General features: G+C 52.5%; 1 protein-coding gene across 2 annotated transcripts in view; it reads left to right on the top strand.

Moving 5' to 3' along the window:
- vav3 (vav guanine nucleotide exchange factor 3) overlaps positions 1 to 17,495 on the top strand; it is a 42,628-nt gene that overhangs the window by 8,309 nt on the left and 16,824 nt on the right. For both annotated transcript variants that reach the window (XM_029842643.1, XM_029842644.1), the window contains exons 2-14: positions 68 to 184; positions 10,497 to 10,555; positions 10,631 to 10,696; positions 11,176 to 11,284; positions 11,390 to 11,491; positions 12,092 to 12,160; positions 12,631 to 12,734; positions 12,802 to 12,901; positions 13,101 to 13,196; positions 14,892 to 14,960; positions 15,349 to 15,435; positions 15,522 to 15,607; positions 15,713 to 15,845. In XM_029842643.1, coding sequence (XP_029698503.1) covers positions 68 to 184; positions 10,497 to 10,555; positions 10,631 to 10,696; positions 11,176 to 11,284; positions 11,390 to 11,491; positions 12,092 to 12,160; positions 12,631 to 12,734; positions 12,802 to 12,901; positions 13,101 to 13,196; positions 14,892 to 14,960; positions 15,349 to 15,435; positions 15,522 to 15,607; positions 15,713 to 15,845 — 1,197 coding nt within the window. The remainder of the gene's footprint in view (positions 1 to 67; positions 185 to 10,496; positions 10,556 to 10,630; positions 10,697 to 11,175; positions 11,285 to 11,389; positions 11,492 to 12,091; positions 12,161 to 12,630; positions 12,735 to 12,801; positions 12,902 to 13,100; positions 13,197 to 14,891; positions 14,961 to 15,348; positions 15,436 to 15,521; positions 15,608 to 15,712; positions 15,846 to 17,495) is intronic.

Here is a 17,495-nt window from a genome sequence, read left to right as displayed (position 1 = left end):
TTAGTCAGAGCAGAAAGGCTCTGATGTCACTGCTAATGGGTGAACCTTCTTTGTCTTTCCAACGCAGTTTCTGTGCCTGAAGAACATCCGGACCTTCTTGATGGCGTGCACCGAGGTGTTTGGCATGAGGAAAAGCGAGCTGTTTGAGTCCTTCGACCTTTTCGACGTCAGGGACTTTGGAAAGGTGAGACGCCGCCGCCGCTCTTCGCTGCGTTGACGCTAAATTAGCGAAATGTGCTTTGATGTCTTTGATGAGTGTCAGCAAAGTGACTCCGAATCCCGGTGGAGTAACAGCACTCGCGGGTTGTCGTGACGACGGCATAGGCAACAAATTGTGCTGACCACCAGAGATAGCTCCTCTGTATGACGGGAGGTTTTTAGTCAGCGCCATGACACAGCAACTTTAATCACAGCCTCTCATTAGAGGCAGGAAAGCTCGGGCTTTTACGAGGGTTCAAATCTGGCCTCGGGTCGGTACCTTTGAAACGCTCAGCGGCGGCTCGCGGTGAAAGCGTCTGCGCGTCTTTGACAGCCCTCGTGAAGTTCCCAGGAGGTTTAATTAGAACTCACAGGCTCCAGCTGCAAATCATGTCAGCATGAGTCCAGAAGACGCCTCCATACTGATAACGAGTGACCGCAGCTTCGTTCTCTGCTGGATGGCGAGTTGTGATCTTAAACTCCCCTTAGGAGGCAAAAAGGAAAGCGTCCGCTGCGCTCCAAATGGGCTTTTTTTGTTCTCGGCAAATGTAATTAACGTAGAGGGATTAGTTGGTTAAGCGTGGGAAAATTTTCAATTAGCAAAGGCTTCGACTGGTAAAAGATGTTAACGGCTTATTTAATCAGCAACAGCAGAGAAATACAGGCGCGATGAAGACGGCTGGAGTTCGCCATCGTTTCTGCGGCGCCACAGTTGTTGGAGGTGTAGCTGAAGTTAATGAAGTACCTCCTGATATTAGCTTAGAAATGCTAACATTGACGCGGCTGCTTAAATCACCATGCACTAAAAACAGAACTAGAACAAATATGTTAAGTAAGACTGAAAGATAAGGCTGATTCTGTGGGATAGAGGCTAAGCTAACGATAGCATCCAGGTGCCAACGATAGCATCCGTCAACCAATCAACCTCGCGCCTCTAAAATCAGAGTGATTTACACACGAGAGGGAGCGTTTGCCGTGTTCCATATTTCATGCGTCACATCCCCGATGACAAGATAATTCCAGTCCTGACGATGCTGCGTTTTCCGGCTGCTTCCCTTCGCTAATTTGCGTTTGCCCGAGCGCGACGCTTTGATGACACTCTTGAGTGAATCCCAAAGTTGCCCCGAGTGAATTTCCCATCTCTGAAATTAGACGGCGCCTTCGCTGTCCTCCTCGGCAGGCCGGCTCTGCTGAACTTAAATGGAGAGAACGGGGGGGGGGGGAACTGACCTGCGGATCCGGCTTTTTAAAAAATATCTTTAATTATTCCTGAATTAAACATCAAGCCTTGCTGTCTGTGACGTGCTGCTCCTCCTTCATGCATTTTTAAAGCGAAACAACCTTCCAGGCTACAGATTCCTGCGTGTTAATCAGCTCTGAGGGCGCTGACGGGCCGTGCACGCGGCTCCGCGCACGTTGGGGACTCAAACGGTGGCTTCGCAGCAGCGAACGGGAGCGACGCTGAGTGCAGCGCAGGAACATCTGCTTGGCGCATCTGTCTTGGGGGGTAGTGAGGGCTAGAGGGCAAGACAGAAGCTACGGTAGCACGTGCGCTTCATCCCGACACCAGGGCTCCGTCAGCGGTTTCCAGATGTGCGTCGTAGTGATCTGGTGTTTACTAGTGTGGGGCAGCTGTGGAGAGAGCTGGAATCTTCCTCCCACGTTCAGCAGTTCATTAAGAGTAAATTAGATCAGAATTTCCTCCATTCTTAATGTCTGAGGGGGTTTTAGTGACACGAGCGCCGGCCGTCTGAGTGTCACATGACACTAAATGCTGCCACATCATCTCTGAGAGTGAATGACTAACTGTCTCACTTCTCTTTCACCAGGAGTTCTGGTATTTAGCATCAGCAAACCAGGAATAAAAGTGCTGAGCGCGGCTCTTCCGTGCGCAGTCACATGCTGGGCGTCGGCCTGGGCGATGATCTCAGCGACCGTGGAAGGTCAACGGAGATTCATCGGTAAAAACGCACCAGTGAATTCCGGTGAAATAGGCTGCCGGCAGGTTTTCGACCTCGCCGTGACGACACATTTGTTGCACACCCACGTGCACAGTAACCTCGGCGCTCTGCCTTCTGTTGGAAATGCTAATTTTCCCCGCTAGCAGCGCGTGCACCTGCCTGTTTGAGCTGAGCTACGGAACGGTCTGAATACGAGCGTGAGGCCCGGCGCCGCCGCGCAGCTGCCTTCAGCTCCCCCGTCTGCAATCACTCGAGGCTTTGTGACGGCGGCGTGAGCGGGACGCGCGAAGGCGAAGGAGTGTTTGCGCTAACGTGTGCGCTTGTTTTGAGGAACAGTCCTCCCCGTAAACCCGGTTCAGCGCTGTGTGAATTTGATGGAGCCTCTTTCTTCCGTTGGAAGAGAAATGAGCTTAAAACAACCCCAGCGCAGCGTTCTGATGAGCTGTAATTGGGTCGAAACGACGGGTTCCCGCAGGGCTTAATGGACCTTCACACGCTCCGATGGCGCCGCCGCGATGCCCCCACCTTTACTGGTGGTGAGCAGGAAAGATGGGATGGTTGGAAGGGGGATGAAGAGGATCTATTGATTCTGTGATGGATCCAACCAACCAACGGTTGAAGAGTCCCCCCTCCCCCCATCGTCCCCCGCTCCTCCCGTGTCCTTCTCCACGCTGTGCTCAATGCTCCAGATCAACACATGGGATGATCCCTATATGCTTATTTGGCTGTGACTGAAAGGTGCTGATGACGTGGACTTCGGAACTTCTCCCTCCCGCTCAGAGCTTCACATTTCCTGTCAGTGAGGAGGAACTGGTGTGTTTCTATTTCTATAAATCCTCTTCCTGTGAGAGGACAACGCCACCGCTGCAGTGTTGCAATCAGCTGTGGGAAAGGTTGCGAGCAGTTGCTTCGATGCATCTAACGTGACTCAGAATCACCTCGTCCAGCCCAAACGCCGGCTGCCAGGCGTCCTGCTGAGGTTCTGGACACAGTGGACGCACCTGCTGATAAATGAAGGCTGGGAATGAGATATGGGGGGGTTAGCGGGTCTGAAACAACTCTGAGTCAAGCAACATGTGACCTGGGGTCACGCTGGCTGCGAGACAGCCGATGCTCTGTGATGACCCTCAGAGTTTTGAGCCATCAAGAGTGCAGGTGGGTTGTTTCGGTTCTGCAGGGCCTCAGTAGTCCTGACGGGTTTGTGCTGAATTCCTCCTCCCACCGGTTTTCATCTCAAACCTAAATAACGTGCCAGCGGAGGCAGCGGCGTTCCTGAACGCAGCCTCTTCAGACCGCTGCGGATTAGCAGCCGATGCTGCAGGGGTGAGGAGGAAAATGGCCGTTTCTCCACAAACACAATCAGGAGAGGATCAAGGACACATTTTAAAAGAGAAAACGATAAAGCCGACCTAGTTCCTGCGCACAAATCTCCGGCGTTTTCCGCAGCTCCACTTTGGCTAAAACAATGCGAAGGAATCCGCTGGAGCCGTTCTGTGGATAATTCATGGGCCCTCGTTGACTGACCGCATCACATATCTCATATCAGGCAGCTCCGCTGGAGCGTGAACGCACGCACACGTGCGCGGAGACTCCGACGGCTGCTCAGCCAGAACCAGCCGCCGGGATGGATGGACTCTGATTGTTTAAGGGCGTCGCGGAGAAGCTCCCCAGAGCGCGCTGGGCTCCTTTGGGTTCCCCCTGGGATGTTGCCGCAGTTGTGAGGACATTTGGAGTGTTTGAACGGTGGAACGCAGGTCCGCTGCGTGGGTTGGTTTTGAATGTTCAACACATGTTTTTTAATGCTTTGGTTGTTTGGAAAGACCTGAGCAGCGTTCAACGCCCTGAAAACCATCCAGCAGTTTGACTGGTTTATCCCTAAACGGATTTCCTCTGACGTCAGAGATCCGACTTACCCGATTCGAGGGAAGAGAAACCCACAATCGTGACTATTTGTGTAGGTCCAAAACGCAGTGACCCGCAAATGGAAGACTTTTGCAAGTGTGTGTGGGGTTTGTGTGTGCGTGTAGTCAGACTCACTCCCCCCATCTCCACCCTTGGGAGTGACTCATCAGGAAACAGGAAGTGGAAAGAGCCACCACATGGCTTTTTCTGCACACGTTCGATCATTTAAGTTCGACTCCCACAGAAAGTTCTGCAGCGTACCCGTGCCTCTCACACTCCGGTCCCAGCCGTCACACTGACGTGCCGGGTGTGTGTGTGTGTGTGTGTGAGTCTTAATCCTGCGCACATGTGTGTTTACTTCCTCTGATTTCCTGAAGCCGGCCGGCGTTGCTCTGTCACAGCGTTTATCAGGCTTCCTGTCACTGGACTCTGGCCACTGAACGTGCACATGCCCTCCAGAATGTATTTTTGAATGCGAGCGCGTGTGTTGTAGCTTCTGGGCTTCTGCGGTAGCTGAAGGGGAGCCTCACGTGGAGGGGGGCCAACATGGCAGGCAGCCCTGTGGAGACGCAATCACAATATCCTGTAGCCCTGCAGAGAGGTTAACAGTACTTGTGAGGACTCTCACTGCGTTGGGGAGTATTGGGGTTACTCGTTTACGGGCCCCTGCTGAGTGCGGGGCCACCCGAGAGACGCCACGGTCACGATTAAAGGCTGAGCAGCTACAGAGGCTCTTCAGACCCCCCCCCCCCCCCCTTCACTGTCCTACTTCCTGGCACACATTTTTCACCTTTTAAAATTGGGATGTTTATTGAAGGCAGCGGCTAAGAGGCGTTTAGAACAACATCGTGCACCTTCTGGAGTTTAAGACGAGAACACGTTTGGTGCCGCTGACTCCTGACGCCTCCGGGGGGGGCCCCACACCGCAGGCGAGGCTCGCGCCTCTTCCTGCCCCCAGTATTTGCCAGCAGTGGAAACAAGCCCCATGACATGCATGCAGACAGGAAGTCCCTCAGATCCATTTTCAAGCGGGGGGGGGGGGGGGGGGGTGTTCGGGGGTGTTTCAACAAGGGCGTCCCCGTGACAGGCGTTTAAATGCTTCTCAATCTTTCAGGAGGGGCCACGGGCGGCGGCTGTCATGCAGACGCTGCCTGATTGTCAGCTACACTCACGGCTTCTTCTTTGGGGATGGGGGGGGGGGTCTATCTCCGGTGGAGGTGGAGTGGGTGGATCTGCTTCCATTCAGACTGGGGGCGTCCCCAAAGAGCTAATCCCCGTCCTCTGCACCCATAATAGACTCCGTATGAATGTTACTGAGATGAAGAAGCTGTTTTCTCTCTAACGTCTCACAGGGGAGCGACGCTTTGTGCCGCATCTCCCAGGAACATTTACGTGTCGTTTGGATAAACAACGCTGTGAAGTTTGATTTAATGTAAGGGAGAATAATGAGCTGAATTAGGAAAGAAGTGTCTTAGTCCCACTTAATGAGGCATAACTTGTTCCATTAAGCCTGATTGCTCTGCATAAACACGCTCTATAAAGGGAGAACACGGCTAAATTAAGCAGCATATCTGAATCTTGATGATGATGAAGGTGTAAAACAACACGAATCCTTTATCTCCTGCTGCATCTTCACAGGTCTTTCAAGGACCCTTTAAACCTGCATCATTAATCTTTCCCATTATCTAATTTCCAGGAAGTTAAACTGTGTAAATTAGTGAAGTTTTATCTGTCAGATTCCAGCTGATGCTGATATTAGCGTACCTGAAGTGAATTCATGAAATACGTGTAAAGAAGGGCCACGATCATCGAGCGCTGCGTGGAAGAAGGAACAAACACCCGTAAATCCACCATCACGTAAATCAAGCTACTACCGTTGCCTTTAAATCAATAAAAACATGAACTTAGTCCTAAAACTGATGACAGGAATCGGCGCTAACACAACATCTTACACCATCGCTGGACTCTGGAGATGAATCCTGACCCAAAATGATGGAGGGTTGGTCAGGTCGCAGGGTGGGAAAATGACCTTTCAGAACGAAACACAAGGTCACGTTTTGCCCTCCTGTTGCTCTAAGGCTGTAACTCCTGTAGCTACGCTACCCTGTTTTATGGAATATTGAATAATTAAAGCAAGGAGAGAGAAAGGCTGTAATGAGACGGCGCACTGCTGCATGACTAACGTGCAGCATCCGCCGGGATTTAAATAGTGCAGATTTAATTGTTCATTAGATCCCTGGCGCTCATCGGGGTATGCTAAATGATGCTAACCCACTTATGCCATATAAATGTGACATGCTGGCCAGATCTGTAGCAGCAGCACACACTCAGTCGCGTGCATTTGCTCCTTGAAGCGTTTTGGTTTTTGATCTGCCAACATGATGGTTTCCTCACCCTTCCCTTGTTTGCATCAGAAGGTAGATTGAGTGGGTGGATCCCTCCGCTTTCAGCTCTACTGATCGGATGCGAAAGAATCTTAGATCAAAAAATGAAAAAGCAACAATTAAAGCTGGAATTCCAACCCTGCGCCTAAATGCCGCAGCTTCCCAATCGCCAGCCTCCTTTATTTTGTCCTGCGGTGGGTTTCTGCCCCCTGGGTTTGCCTGACGAGGCTCCAGTCAGCAGTGAAACGCCTCTGACGTGTGAACCGCAGTCATCGCCACGGCCGCTCCAGCCTTTATTCAGCTAACAGGCTCGTAAACCAGCCTCCGGAGCCTCTGAGCTGCCGGGTCTCCCTGCACGTCTCCGGGCCGGTCGATGGAGCTTTGTTTGATGAGAAAAGCAGCGCAGCGTCTCCTCGCTGATCCTGCTGATTGCTGCGCGGCGTCGGATGGCTCCTGCTTTTCTACTCTCCCCGCAGCTAAAGCACATTCCCGAATTTCCAGGCTTTCCTCTTCATTTAATGGCTGCAGTGAGAACCGGCCAGACTCAGGAAGTCTTCACGCTGTAACTCATCCCGTAAATGTTGCTTCTCGTAACGATCCGGCTGCTCGGATTTACGGCCAGCGAATATTATCTCCAAAGGCACAAACAGGAGAGGACGGCTGCCGGTGTCACGTTCCCAGATGTCAAATCAAAGCGTCTCGCCTCCGTTGCTGGTGGGGCTGAGGTCTTTGAAGAATACAGCATTTTTAACGCTCCCGGAGTTGGTATCTTCGAAGGAGTGACCTTTGACCCCTTTGCTGAGTTCCAGTGTTTCCATAAATCTGGGAATCCCGAGGTTTTGCGAGGCCTCGCTGAGAGACAAACACCAGCCTCCTGAAGATCAAAGCCTCCACCGAGGCAAGAAAATAGAGAGACGGTCCCGCTGAGGGTCCGTGTGGACGCGTGCTGCTGGAGTTACGGTGCTGGGAGACGCTAAAATCGGCCCCAGAGGAAGTGAAACCAACATCTTGGCTCCTTCCCTTCCAGCGAGTTTGTGTTTTAGCCGAAAATGGCCCCCGTTGCGCTTTTCCCCCCGTCAGTTTTGGGCCATCCTCCGCCAGCTAACGACTGAGTTGCCATGGAGATGCGCCGAGACAATGGTGGATGGAGGAGGTTCTGTTCCACCGATGTTAGTAGCAGGTAGCACGTAGCAGGTACCGCTAGGAACTCTGGGAGCTCTGGGAGCTCTGGGAGCTCTGGGAGCTCTAGGAGCTCTGGGAACTCTGGGAGCTCTGGGAGCTCTGGGATACCTCATCCAGGAGGATCTGTGAGAGGAGGATCCTCTCGAATGATCAGCGGTTGATCTCAAGGAGTCGCTCTGCTCCCTTTTAAGACTTCCTCCAAATGTTTCTCTGGATCCTCACGACGTTACAGGTCGGATTGAAGGTCTTCAGGTTTAGTTTTAGGTTACGTATAAGGTTAGTGGGGGTCAAGGGGAGGTCCTGGGGGCTTGAACACGTACAGAGCCTGTGTGTGTGTGTGTGTGTGTGTGTGTGTGTGTGTGAGAGAGAGAGAAACTACACCGATGTGCTATAAATGTCTCCAATACTTCCCGGGTGTGATGCCGAGGTGATGATATGATTCACCCAGACAGCAAAGTTACCTTTGACCTTCCTCAGGATGAGAGCAGGCAGAGAGGCGAAGCATCGCACAAACAAAGCTGACAAGAAGGAATAATGAGGAATAATGGAATCACCACCGCTCTCAACTGTCATCTCGGTACTTTTTTAGGAGTTAAACTCAGCCTGAGAATCCTGCCCAGGCCCAGTCGGCCCGCTTCTTCTGGAAGCAGCGGCAGCGCTGGACCACAGGAGCGACGCAGGAAATGAGAGAAGCAATGATGTTGAGAAAAGGCAGACGGGTGTCGCATCCTAATCAGCCCCCAGTCTCTCTCCCCAAACAGGCTAATTGTGTATTATGGTGGCTAATGAGCCGTGGCAGAGACTTCCAAACATGAATGAGCCAATCAGGCGGTTACCGGCTACCGTTTATGTGGATTACCCCCCGCCCCACGAGCGTGTGTGTTAATCAGTCTCACCGCACACGTGCACGCACTCCAGCCCCGCAATGCTTCCCTCCACTGTTCCCTGAGCCGCTCAATCTCCACGTGTTTTCCTGTGAACCGGCGAGAAAGTGTCTCAGCCGCGAGACAGACACGAAACTTTCACAGTCGGCGTGAGGAAGTGAACCAAAGTGAGACAATGGAGAGGGGAAGAGCTGCGATCTTTGAAAGAACCAGTGTGGGAGAATCTGGTTGTGCTGGTCTCAGCTGATGCTAACGCCGTCTGAAAGCGGCGCCACCTGCCGCGCCGGCGCTCCTCCGCCAGCCGAACGCCACGGCCCTGAAGCGAACAGCTGGTCCCTGGTCAGCCTCAGCTGGCCTTCAGAACAGCACAAATGTTGATATTCTTGCTGGCTGATTACAGCAAAACGGTTTTACAGTGAGAAGCGGCTGCTGGCGGGCGGGTGTTGCGCAACGTTTACACGTCTTTGTCAAACTTTGTTGCTAAGAGGCGCCGGCGATCCCGAATGATTCCGTCTGATCTCTGATGAACACGATTTATGAGCAAAGTCCTTGATTTTACCAACCAATCAGAGCAAAGAATAGCCCCACGTCTCTTACAGTATGCAGTTAGCCTTTGTTGCCATGGTGATTCGGGCAGGAACGATGTCAGGCTTCAGACAGCAGCCGAGTGAACTTGTGGCGTTCTTTGTACATTTTTCTGAGGATTGTGCCGGAAAACAAAAAGGTCACCGTGCGCGCGCGACCCCGGCAACCGTGAACAGGAAGTCAGGAGTCCCGCGTTGCCCTGGAAACCAACGTGCGGACAGAAAGCTCGGTGACCAACGCCATTTCTATATTTATCCAAAGATCAACCATCTGGAGGGAGATCAAAGAAGAGATAAAAGCAAACGAGCCACAGAAAGGAGGAAGAGTGAAGTGCAGGAAACTGGGCCATGGCGCCCCGTGTTGCCGCCAGCGGAGCTGCTGGCGCGTTCCGCCTCTAACAGCGGCCGCTTCCTTCAGCCTCTGTGATGTCAGCGATCACCTCCACTGACCCCTGATCGGCCCTTCGTCAGGGACCTCCTGACAGCCCACAGACGCGCTTGCGTCGGTTGCAACACTTGAGGAGCGGCAGTGGTCGTTTCTGAGCTCTTCCGCTGAAAACGAGGCGTCTCGGAACGTTGGAACAGTCATTTTCCGTCGCCGGGCTGTTCTAAGATGAGTTACGAGCGCCCGAGTCCTCGGGAAGTCGCCGGTTTTGTCCGCGGGTGATTCCTGAGCGAGGCCACAACAGGTAACCTGGCGGGACGTGTCGCCTCTGTCACTGGACCCTAAATTATGGCCCAAAAACACAGAAACACACACACACACACACACACACACACACACACACACGGACTGAAGGAGCAACATTAATTATACATCAGCATGAAAATGCGTCCCATTATCAGTTCTGGTCTGCTACAACTTGTCCTTCTGTGATTCCGTTCACTTGAAGCCTGGTTGTGTGATCACTATTGATCTGAGGGCAAACGTGTGTGTGTGTGTGTGTGTGTGTGTGTGACGCCAGTAGAAGGCAATCACATGTAGATTGTGACACATCGCAGCCTCCCGCACCACGAGGGTCAAGGGCGGCGAAGGACGTGCTCGGTGATGTGACACATGTCATACCAACGGTCATCACGTTACCATGCCGACACACATGACCGCACAATCGTTACTGTTTGGATCACGTGGTTGCGTGGGAACATCGATTAGTACGTGACACGCGTGACCCGTCATGAATCGGTGAAACAGCAAGTTAACGCGAGCATAAAGGCACGTTTTACACGCCGGCTGTAAGCGGAATGTAACGTTTGTTTCCATAAATGTAAAAAAAGAATGTGGTTGAATGCTGCCCCCTGGTGTCCACGCCCGGAACTGCACCGTCCCCAGCGTCCCGGGACCGCTGTGAGTTCAGTGACGTTTGAATCCAAAGGCTTGTTTAACCATGATTCCTTTTGCAGGTGGTGGACACACTGTCTAAGCTCTCCCACACAGCCATCGCACAGCAAACGGGGATCAGGTTTGTTGCAGGTCAACACAGATGCTTTAAAAACATGGAAAAATGATACTTTAGCTCCGTGTTCCCTCTTTCAAGGTCGTTTCCCTCGGAGGAGAGCGTGGAGGATGAGGACATCTACAACCACCTGGAGGACCTCATCGAGTACGTCGACACAGCTGAAACGTTTTCAACACTTTTTGGTGCTTTAATTCTGAGTTTTTCTGCTGGTAAATAGACAACAGATGGTTGTGGGTGTGCGGAACATTTGTTCCTGGGTGTTGACTCAAAGGCAGCCGTCTTCTCTCCTCTCAACCCTTCGCCACGAGCTCCCCACTCATCCTGTGGGCTCCATCGCGTCCCAGATCGGCTTCAGATTCTCTTTGCACTGACAACCGCCACTTGAGTGATGGCCGCAATTATTTCCCGGCCTCCAGATCGCGTTCACCAAAACTCACCACATTGCGTAATCCTCCCACGCCGCACTGTCAGAGCTGCTAAACTGATCTGAGAGCAGATGGATGTGCGGTTTAATATAGTCTTCACACACACACACACACACACACACACACACACACACACACACGACCGTGTGACAACCGGTGTGATGTTGTCAGTCACACTTTCTGTCCCCTGTGCTGCAGCGAGAAAGTTGTGGAGGACGAGGAGGACCTGTACGACTGCGTGTATGACGAGGAGGACGGCGGCGAGATCTACGAGGACCTGATGAAGACGGAGGCTCTTCCTCCTCCGGTCAGCAGCTTCCCTCCATCACTCCTGTGTCCCGCGGCAGAGCCGCGGGGCCGCTACAGGGCGTTGTAACGGCGTCGGTGTGTCTCTTGTGTTTTGGGGTCGCAGCCCTTCCAGAAGCAGGCCGAGATCGACATCAGGAGCTGCTGCTTGACTGAGATCAAGCAGACGGAGGAGAAATACACGGAGACGCTGGAGTCCATCGAGAAGGTAGCGGCGTCTGCAGCCTCGGGAGGCCTCTGGCGTCCAAAACACATCGAAATCTGCGCGGGCAGAAACGTCTCCCCTCTTGTTTCCCCTCCGCTAACCTTTTTTTTATGATGATTAGCTTCTCATGCGTGGAGTTTGGGTTGATGATCTGGCTCACGGACCCACTTTCGTCTGTTTTTGTCTCCATTTCACAGAAGGAAAGTGGATTGAACAGTGGGTTTTATCACTTTAGCCCCTCTGCTGACCTTTGTGTAGCTTAGTTAAAGGTTCTAAGTGTTCCTGGTGCAGAACCAAGCAGCAGCCGTGTTCCTTCCCACTCACGGCTACTTTAAAGAGCAGATTTCCCAGCGGAGGAGCTCAGGAGAGGAGTTTGGGTCGGTGGGGGGGCAGGGGAAGTCTTTGAGTTGCGGGCTCTGTAAAAATGAGATTACTGTTGCGACCCGGACGTCCCCGATTGTTTTGTGCTGAGTGCAGCTGGTCGCCGTCCAACAGCTATAATAGGAACCATAATGGCCTCTTGCAAGATGAGTTTGCCGCTCTTGGACCGGACGGGACGAGCTTCCTTCTCACGTCTTCTCTCTCTCTTTCCCCCCGCTGCAGCACTTTATGTCCCCCCTCACCTCCTATTTATCTGCGGCTGAGATCGAAAGTGTTTTCGTGAATATCCCGGTAAGAACCTTTACTTCACACTTCACTGTCAGGGCTGGAGGGGTGGGGGTGGAGAGGAGGTCGGGCACAGCTAAAGGCTAACGCCAGGGTGATGCTAACACTGATGATGGGCGGTGGATAAAGCACCGCGCATCTCTACCGCCCCCTGCTGTCGGAACTCCTGAAGTTCTACGTTCATTTTTTTTTCTCTGGGTGACTGCAAATGACGTCATCATTCCAGCATTATACGACGTAAATAAGAATTTGTTTAAATGCGTCGCTGCTTTTAAGATGCAAAGAACCACGACAAAGATTTACTCATCATATGATAAACAACAACAACCATCTTTATTTTGTCTTTCATTTCAACGGTGGGGAGTAAAAATCAGAAATGATCTGTTAAACCAGGACTCGGTAGTTTTTACGAGATGAATCTATTAATGACCAATAATTTAGGCAGCAAACTGAACTTGGACTCTGCTTTTTTTAAGGAACTGGTTAAAGTTCATAAATGTTTACTAGTGGAGGTCCAGGACTCGCTCCACCACAGAAGTGCCCAGAACCTTTACCAGATCTTCCTCAACTTTAAAGAGAGGTAGACCCTGAACTCGCCGTCAGATGTTCTGAACATCTGGAAATCTGAGCAACTGTTCTGGTCTCAGGTTGCTGATCTACGGGAAATACTGCAGTCACGTGGAGACGGCCATCGGCACCCTGGATGAGCTCTGCAAGGACAGAGAGGACATCCGCATGAAGCTGGAGGTGAGCATGAAGCTGGACTTTACCTGGTCCTGCTGCGGGTCCTGGTACGGGTCCTGGTCCAGGGCCTGTTGCAGTTTTCTGTGTTGGGGGAGTGCGCCCCCATGTGTACATCTGAGGTAGTGCAGGTGACCGCGCACAGGCCGCTGTCTGAGATGAAAATCCGAGTTTGTGTTTGGAAGAACTTGCTCTCATCTTGCAGGAGTGTTCAAAGCGAGCCAACTATGGAAAGTTCACCTTGAGGGATCTGCTGGTGGTGCCGATGCAGCGAGTGTTGAAGTATCACCTCCTCCTTCAGGTAAACCATTGTTTTTGTCATCACGTTTTTACATTAGAAACTAACCAGTCTGCCATAAGCATATTATTTTTATATGGAACAACCTTTGATGTTATATAAAACTGTTTGAATCCTTCAGATTGAAACATCTTTTTGTCCTGAAGTTTAGGTTCCTTTTACTTCCTTTATTTTTAACTTGTGATAAGTCTGAGTGCAAAGACATTAACACTAAAGAGATTAAAACGTCTACAGTTATCAGCTGACTCTGCGAGAAGATTTAAAGTGGTTGAGCAGTGAAGTCAGGCTGTCAGAACACGCTTTAATTGCTTTGATCCAGGCTTTAAAAAGAAACACAATCCTCCGTAATAAACTCTCACATCAACGCGACAGAAAATGTTTACACCGCTGCAATATATTTATTATTGCGCACACTTTGGTCTCTTCTCTCTGCTTCATAATCCTTCTGTAAATGGTCAAACCCGGACAAAAGTCTCCTTATTGGTACGTTAAAAACCAGCGCGGTCATACCTGCGGTGGTCGGTAGGGGGCGCTGTTGGTCGCGTTTATTCTTCCTCGGGTTTGCTCTTCAGGCTCTTCTCGTCTCTTCTTGCAGCTTCTCATTGACAGGATGTACAGTAATGATCAGAGAGGGATGAGCATGAGGAGAGAGGGGGATGGAGAGAGTAAAGAGAGGGCAGACCAAGACGGTGGAGGTGTCAATGTCATCGTCATGGAAACATTCAGACCTTTAAAGGACTGTGATCAATAACGAGCCACAAACTTTCCTTTAAAGGCACAATTAAAGGTGCATTTTTAACCTTTAACATGCTCATCAAGCCCGTTTCTGACCCCTCAAAGACATTTGAAAAAAAAAATACAATTATTGAACAAAATTGAATCTTAAAGTGTTCAGTCAGTCGATAATAATTCCCGAGATCATGAACTTTCATCATTAGGAGCAAAATCTTCTTTCATATTTTAAGAATGTTGTTTCAGCCTCTTTGAAACCACGAGAGGAGAATCAAAGCCAGTGAGCGTCAAACATCTGCTCAGCTAATAAAAAGGAGCTGTGTTATTTCCCAGCGCTGTAAAAACCTGGTGTCACTTTCTCCGACTCCCAGACTCCCCCCCCCCCCAATCAATCTCTCCCTTCAGCGCCTTAGCTCATCATTTCTCCTCCATCCTGAAAGCACCTCAACACAGTTTCCTCCAGCGAGTCCTCGCGTACGGCCCTCGCCGTGACACCCCCCCCACCCCCCTCTGCGTGTGAGGGGTGGGGGGAGATAAATGGGACTCTGCAGTCCTGGAACTGATAATAATGCCCAGGTTGAGCTTGACTGACACCAGGGATTTGAACAGCATCACGCAGACCCATATATCTCCCCCAGTGGGCCAGCGTGTGTGTGTGTGTGTGTGCATACCTGAGTGTGTGTGTATTTGTATGAAGGACATGCACGACATCCTTCCTTATCCACTGCCGAGGTCTAGATGTCTTGTTTACACCGCGGCCAGGCACCGGCGAGCAATTTCAGATAGGCCCAACACACACGCCCCGGCGAGCACAAACACACACTATCAGATTTATTCCAGGATGTGTGTGAAGCAGCCGTAGATCACGGCTGCGGCAGGATAAGAGTGTGTGGAAGCATGTTTCACAGAAGGAGGGACCAATGCGTCCACGACCCGCTTCACTTGTGTGTTTTCTCCGTCCGATAGGAGCTGGTGAAACACACTCACGACGCCACCGACAAGGGCAATCTAAGGCTGGCGCTGGACGCCATGAAGGTACGCCGGCCGTTAGCCACCGTGCTCAGCTTTTCTTTTTCTCCTCTTCTGTCTACGTTTTGGTTTGTAAGTGTCAGTAAAATAAAGATAGAACGTGGGAGAGTTTTTAAACGTGAGGGCAAAGCTCAGCGTGGCTGCCCCCTGCTGGCCAGGAGGCAGAAGAGGAAATCAGTTGAAATATTCTGCAGGTTTTTGCAGGAAAATGGTCAAAAAGTGAAAAAAACAAAAGAAAAACAGATCCAGCATAAGACAGATATCAGAGAAAAGTGTTCCCTGTAAAGTGTTTGAGTTCATTTTGGAGTGTGTGACAGGCAAAAACCTCTAAAAACTGATTGTGTCTGCTGTTTAAATGCTGTTTTTCCTCTGTTGCCTTGGTAACCATGTGCAGGACTTGGCTCAGTACGTTAACGAAGTGAAGAGGGACAACGAGACGCTACGGGAAATAGACCAGTACCAGAAATCTATAGAAAACCTGGTGAGCGGCCGGTCTCTCCTCCTCGTTCACCTCAGAGCTCCTTCGCGTCGCCGCTGCGGCTCCATTTCTCTCTTCTTCTTCTGCAGAATCAGGCGCTCAGTAACTACGGGAGACCCAAAGGCGACGGGGAGGTGCGGGTGGCCTCGGTGGACAAACGAGCCAAACAGGACAGGTGAGACGTCTGGCTGACGCGGTCGGCTTCGGCGTGTTATCCGATCTCAGGAAGGGTCCGGATTAGGACCGTCCCCTGGTGACCCGACTCTCTCTTGAACCGCAGGCACATCTTCCTGTTCGACGCCGCCGTGATCGTGTGCAAGCGGCGAGGAGACAACTACGAGATGAAGGAGGTGATCGACCTGCATCTCTTCAAGATCACCAACAACCCCACGTCTGACAAGGAGACCCGAAAGGTTGGACACCCCCGCAGCCCGACCACGACACCCCCGCACCTCGACCACGACACCCCCGCAGCCCGACCACGACACGACCACGACACCCTCACAGCCCGACCACGACACCCTCGCAGCCCGACCACGACACGACCACGACACCCTCGCACCCCATGACCACGACACCCTCGCAGCCCGACCACGACACGACCACGACACCCCCGCACCTCGACCACGACACCCTCGCAGCCCGACCACGACACCCCCGCACCTCGACCACGACACCCTCGCAGCCCGACCACGACACGACCACGACACCCTCGCACCCCATGACCACGACACCCCCACAGCCCGACCACGACCACGACACCCCCACAGCCCGACCACGACACCCTCACACCCGACCACGACACCCCCGCAGCCCGACCATGGCACCCTCACAGCCCGACCACGACACCCCCACAGCCCGACCACGACACCCCCGCAGCCCAACCACGACACCCCCACACCCCGACCACGACACTCTCACACCCGACCCCCACACCCCCACAGCCCGACCACGACACCCTCACACCCGACCCCCACACCCCCACAGCCCGACCACGACACCCTCGCAGCCCGACCACGACACCCCCCCAGCCCGACCACGACACCCTCACACCCAACCACGACACCCTCACACCCCGACCACGACACCCTCACAGCCCGACCACGACACCCTCACACCCGACCACGACACCCGACCACAACACCCTCACACCCGACCACGACACCCTCACACCCGACCACGACACCCCCACAGCCCGACCACGACACCCTCACAGCCTGACCACGACACCCTCACACCCGACCACGACACCCCCACAGCCCGACCACAACACCCTCACAGCCCGACCACGACACCCCCCCAGCCCGACCACGACACCCTCACAGCCCGACCACGACACCCTCACACCCGACCACGACACCCCCCCAGCCCGACCACGACACCCTCACAGCCTGACCACGACACCCCCACAGCCCGAGCCGCTACATCAGGCAGCAGCGACGCCACACACTCGTTAGCGCCTGAGGCCGCAGACGGCCGGACGCCATCGTCCACGATGTCCACCGTCCTCATCGGGCTGCTGGTGTCGACGTGACGTCCAGGACGGAGGACAGGGGACGCGGGGAGGGATCTTTCAAAGACGTTTAGCTCCGCCTCAGAACTGGACGGCCGCTGCTCTCAGACCTGCTCGTCGCCCTCCTGGCGCGTCTCTCGCTCCTTTCAAGCATTTCTTCTTCTTCTTTTGTTTTTTTGGCAGCAGTTTCCGCCTTTGTGGACATTTCAGTTCTGGCTTCCAGGCGAGTCGCGAAATCCCACTTTTGGCAGGATGATTTCGCTCCGACCTGCAGAGACGTTAGCCACAATTAAACGGCGCCGGAGTCAAAGAGGACGAGATGCACACTTTCCTCCTCATTAAAATCTCTTGCTCCGCTTTAATGAGAGTTAAACGACAGAAAAGCTCCAGCTCACAATACAAAAATACCCCCCAAAAATAGTCCCCATTATTTTAAACAGTCACGTTACTCACAGAACTTCTCTAAACGAAGGCTTGAAACGGCCGCTGTGCGCGTAAACAAACAAACAAACAAACATACAATGTTTGCAGCGGCGCTTTTCACTTAACG

This window comes from Takifugu rubripes, chromosome 10, assembly GCF_901000725.2.
Source record: "Takifugu rubripes chromosome 10, fTakRub1.2, whole genome shotgun sequence".
Classification (NCBI taxonomy): domain Eukaryota; kingdom Metazoa; phylum Chordata; class Actinopteri; order Tetraodontiformes; family Tetraodontidae; genus Takifugu; species Takifugu rubripes.
This window is presented reverse-complemented; position numbering and strand designations above follow the sequence as displayed.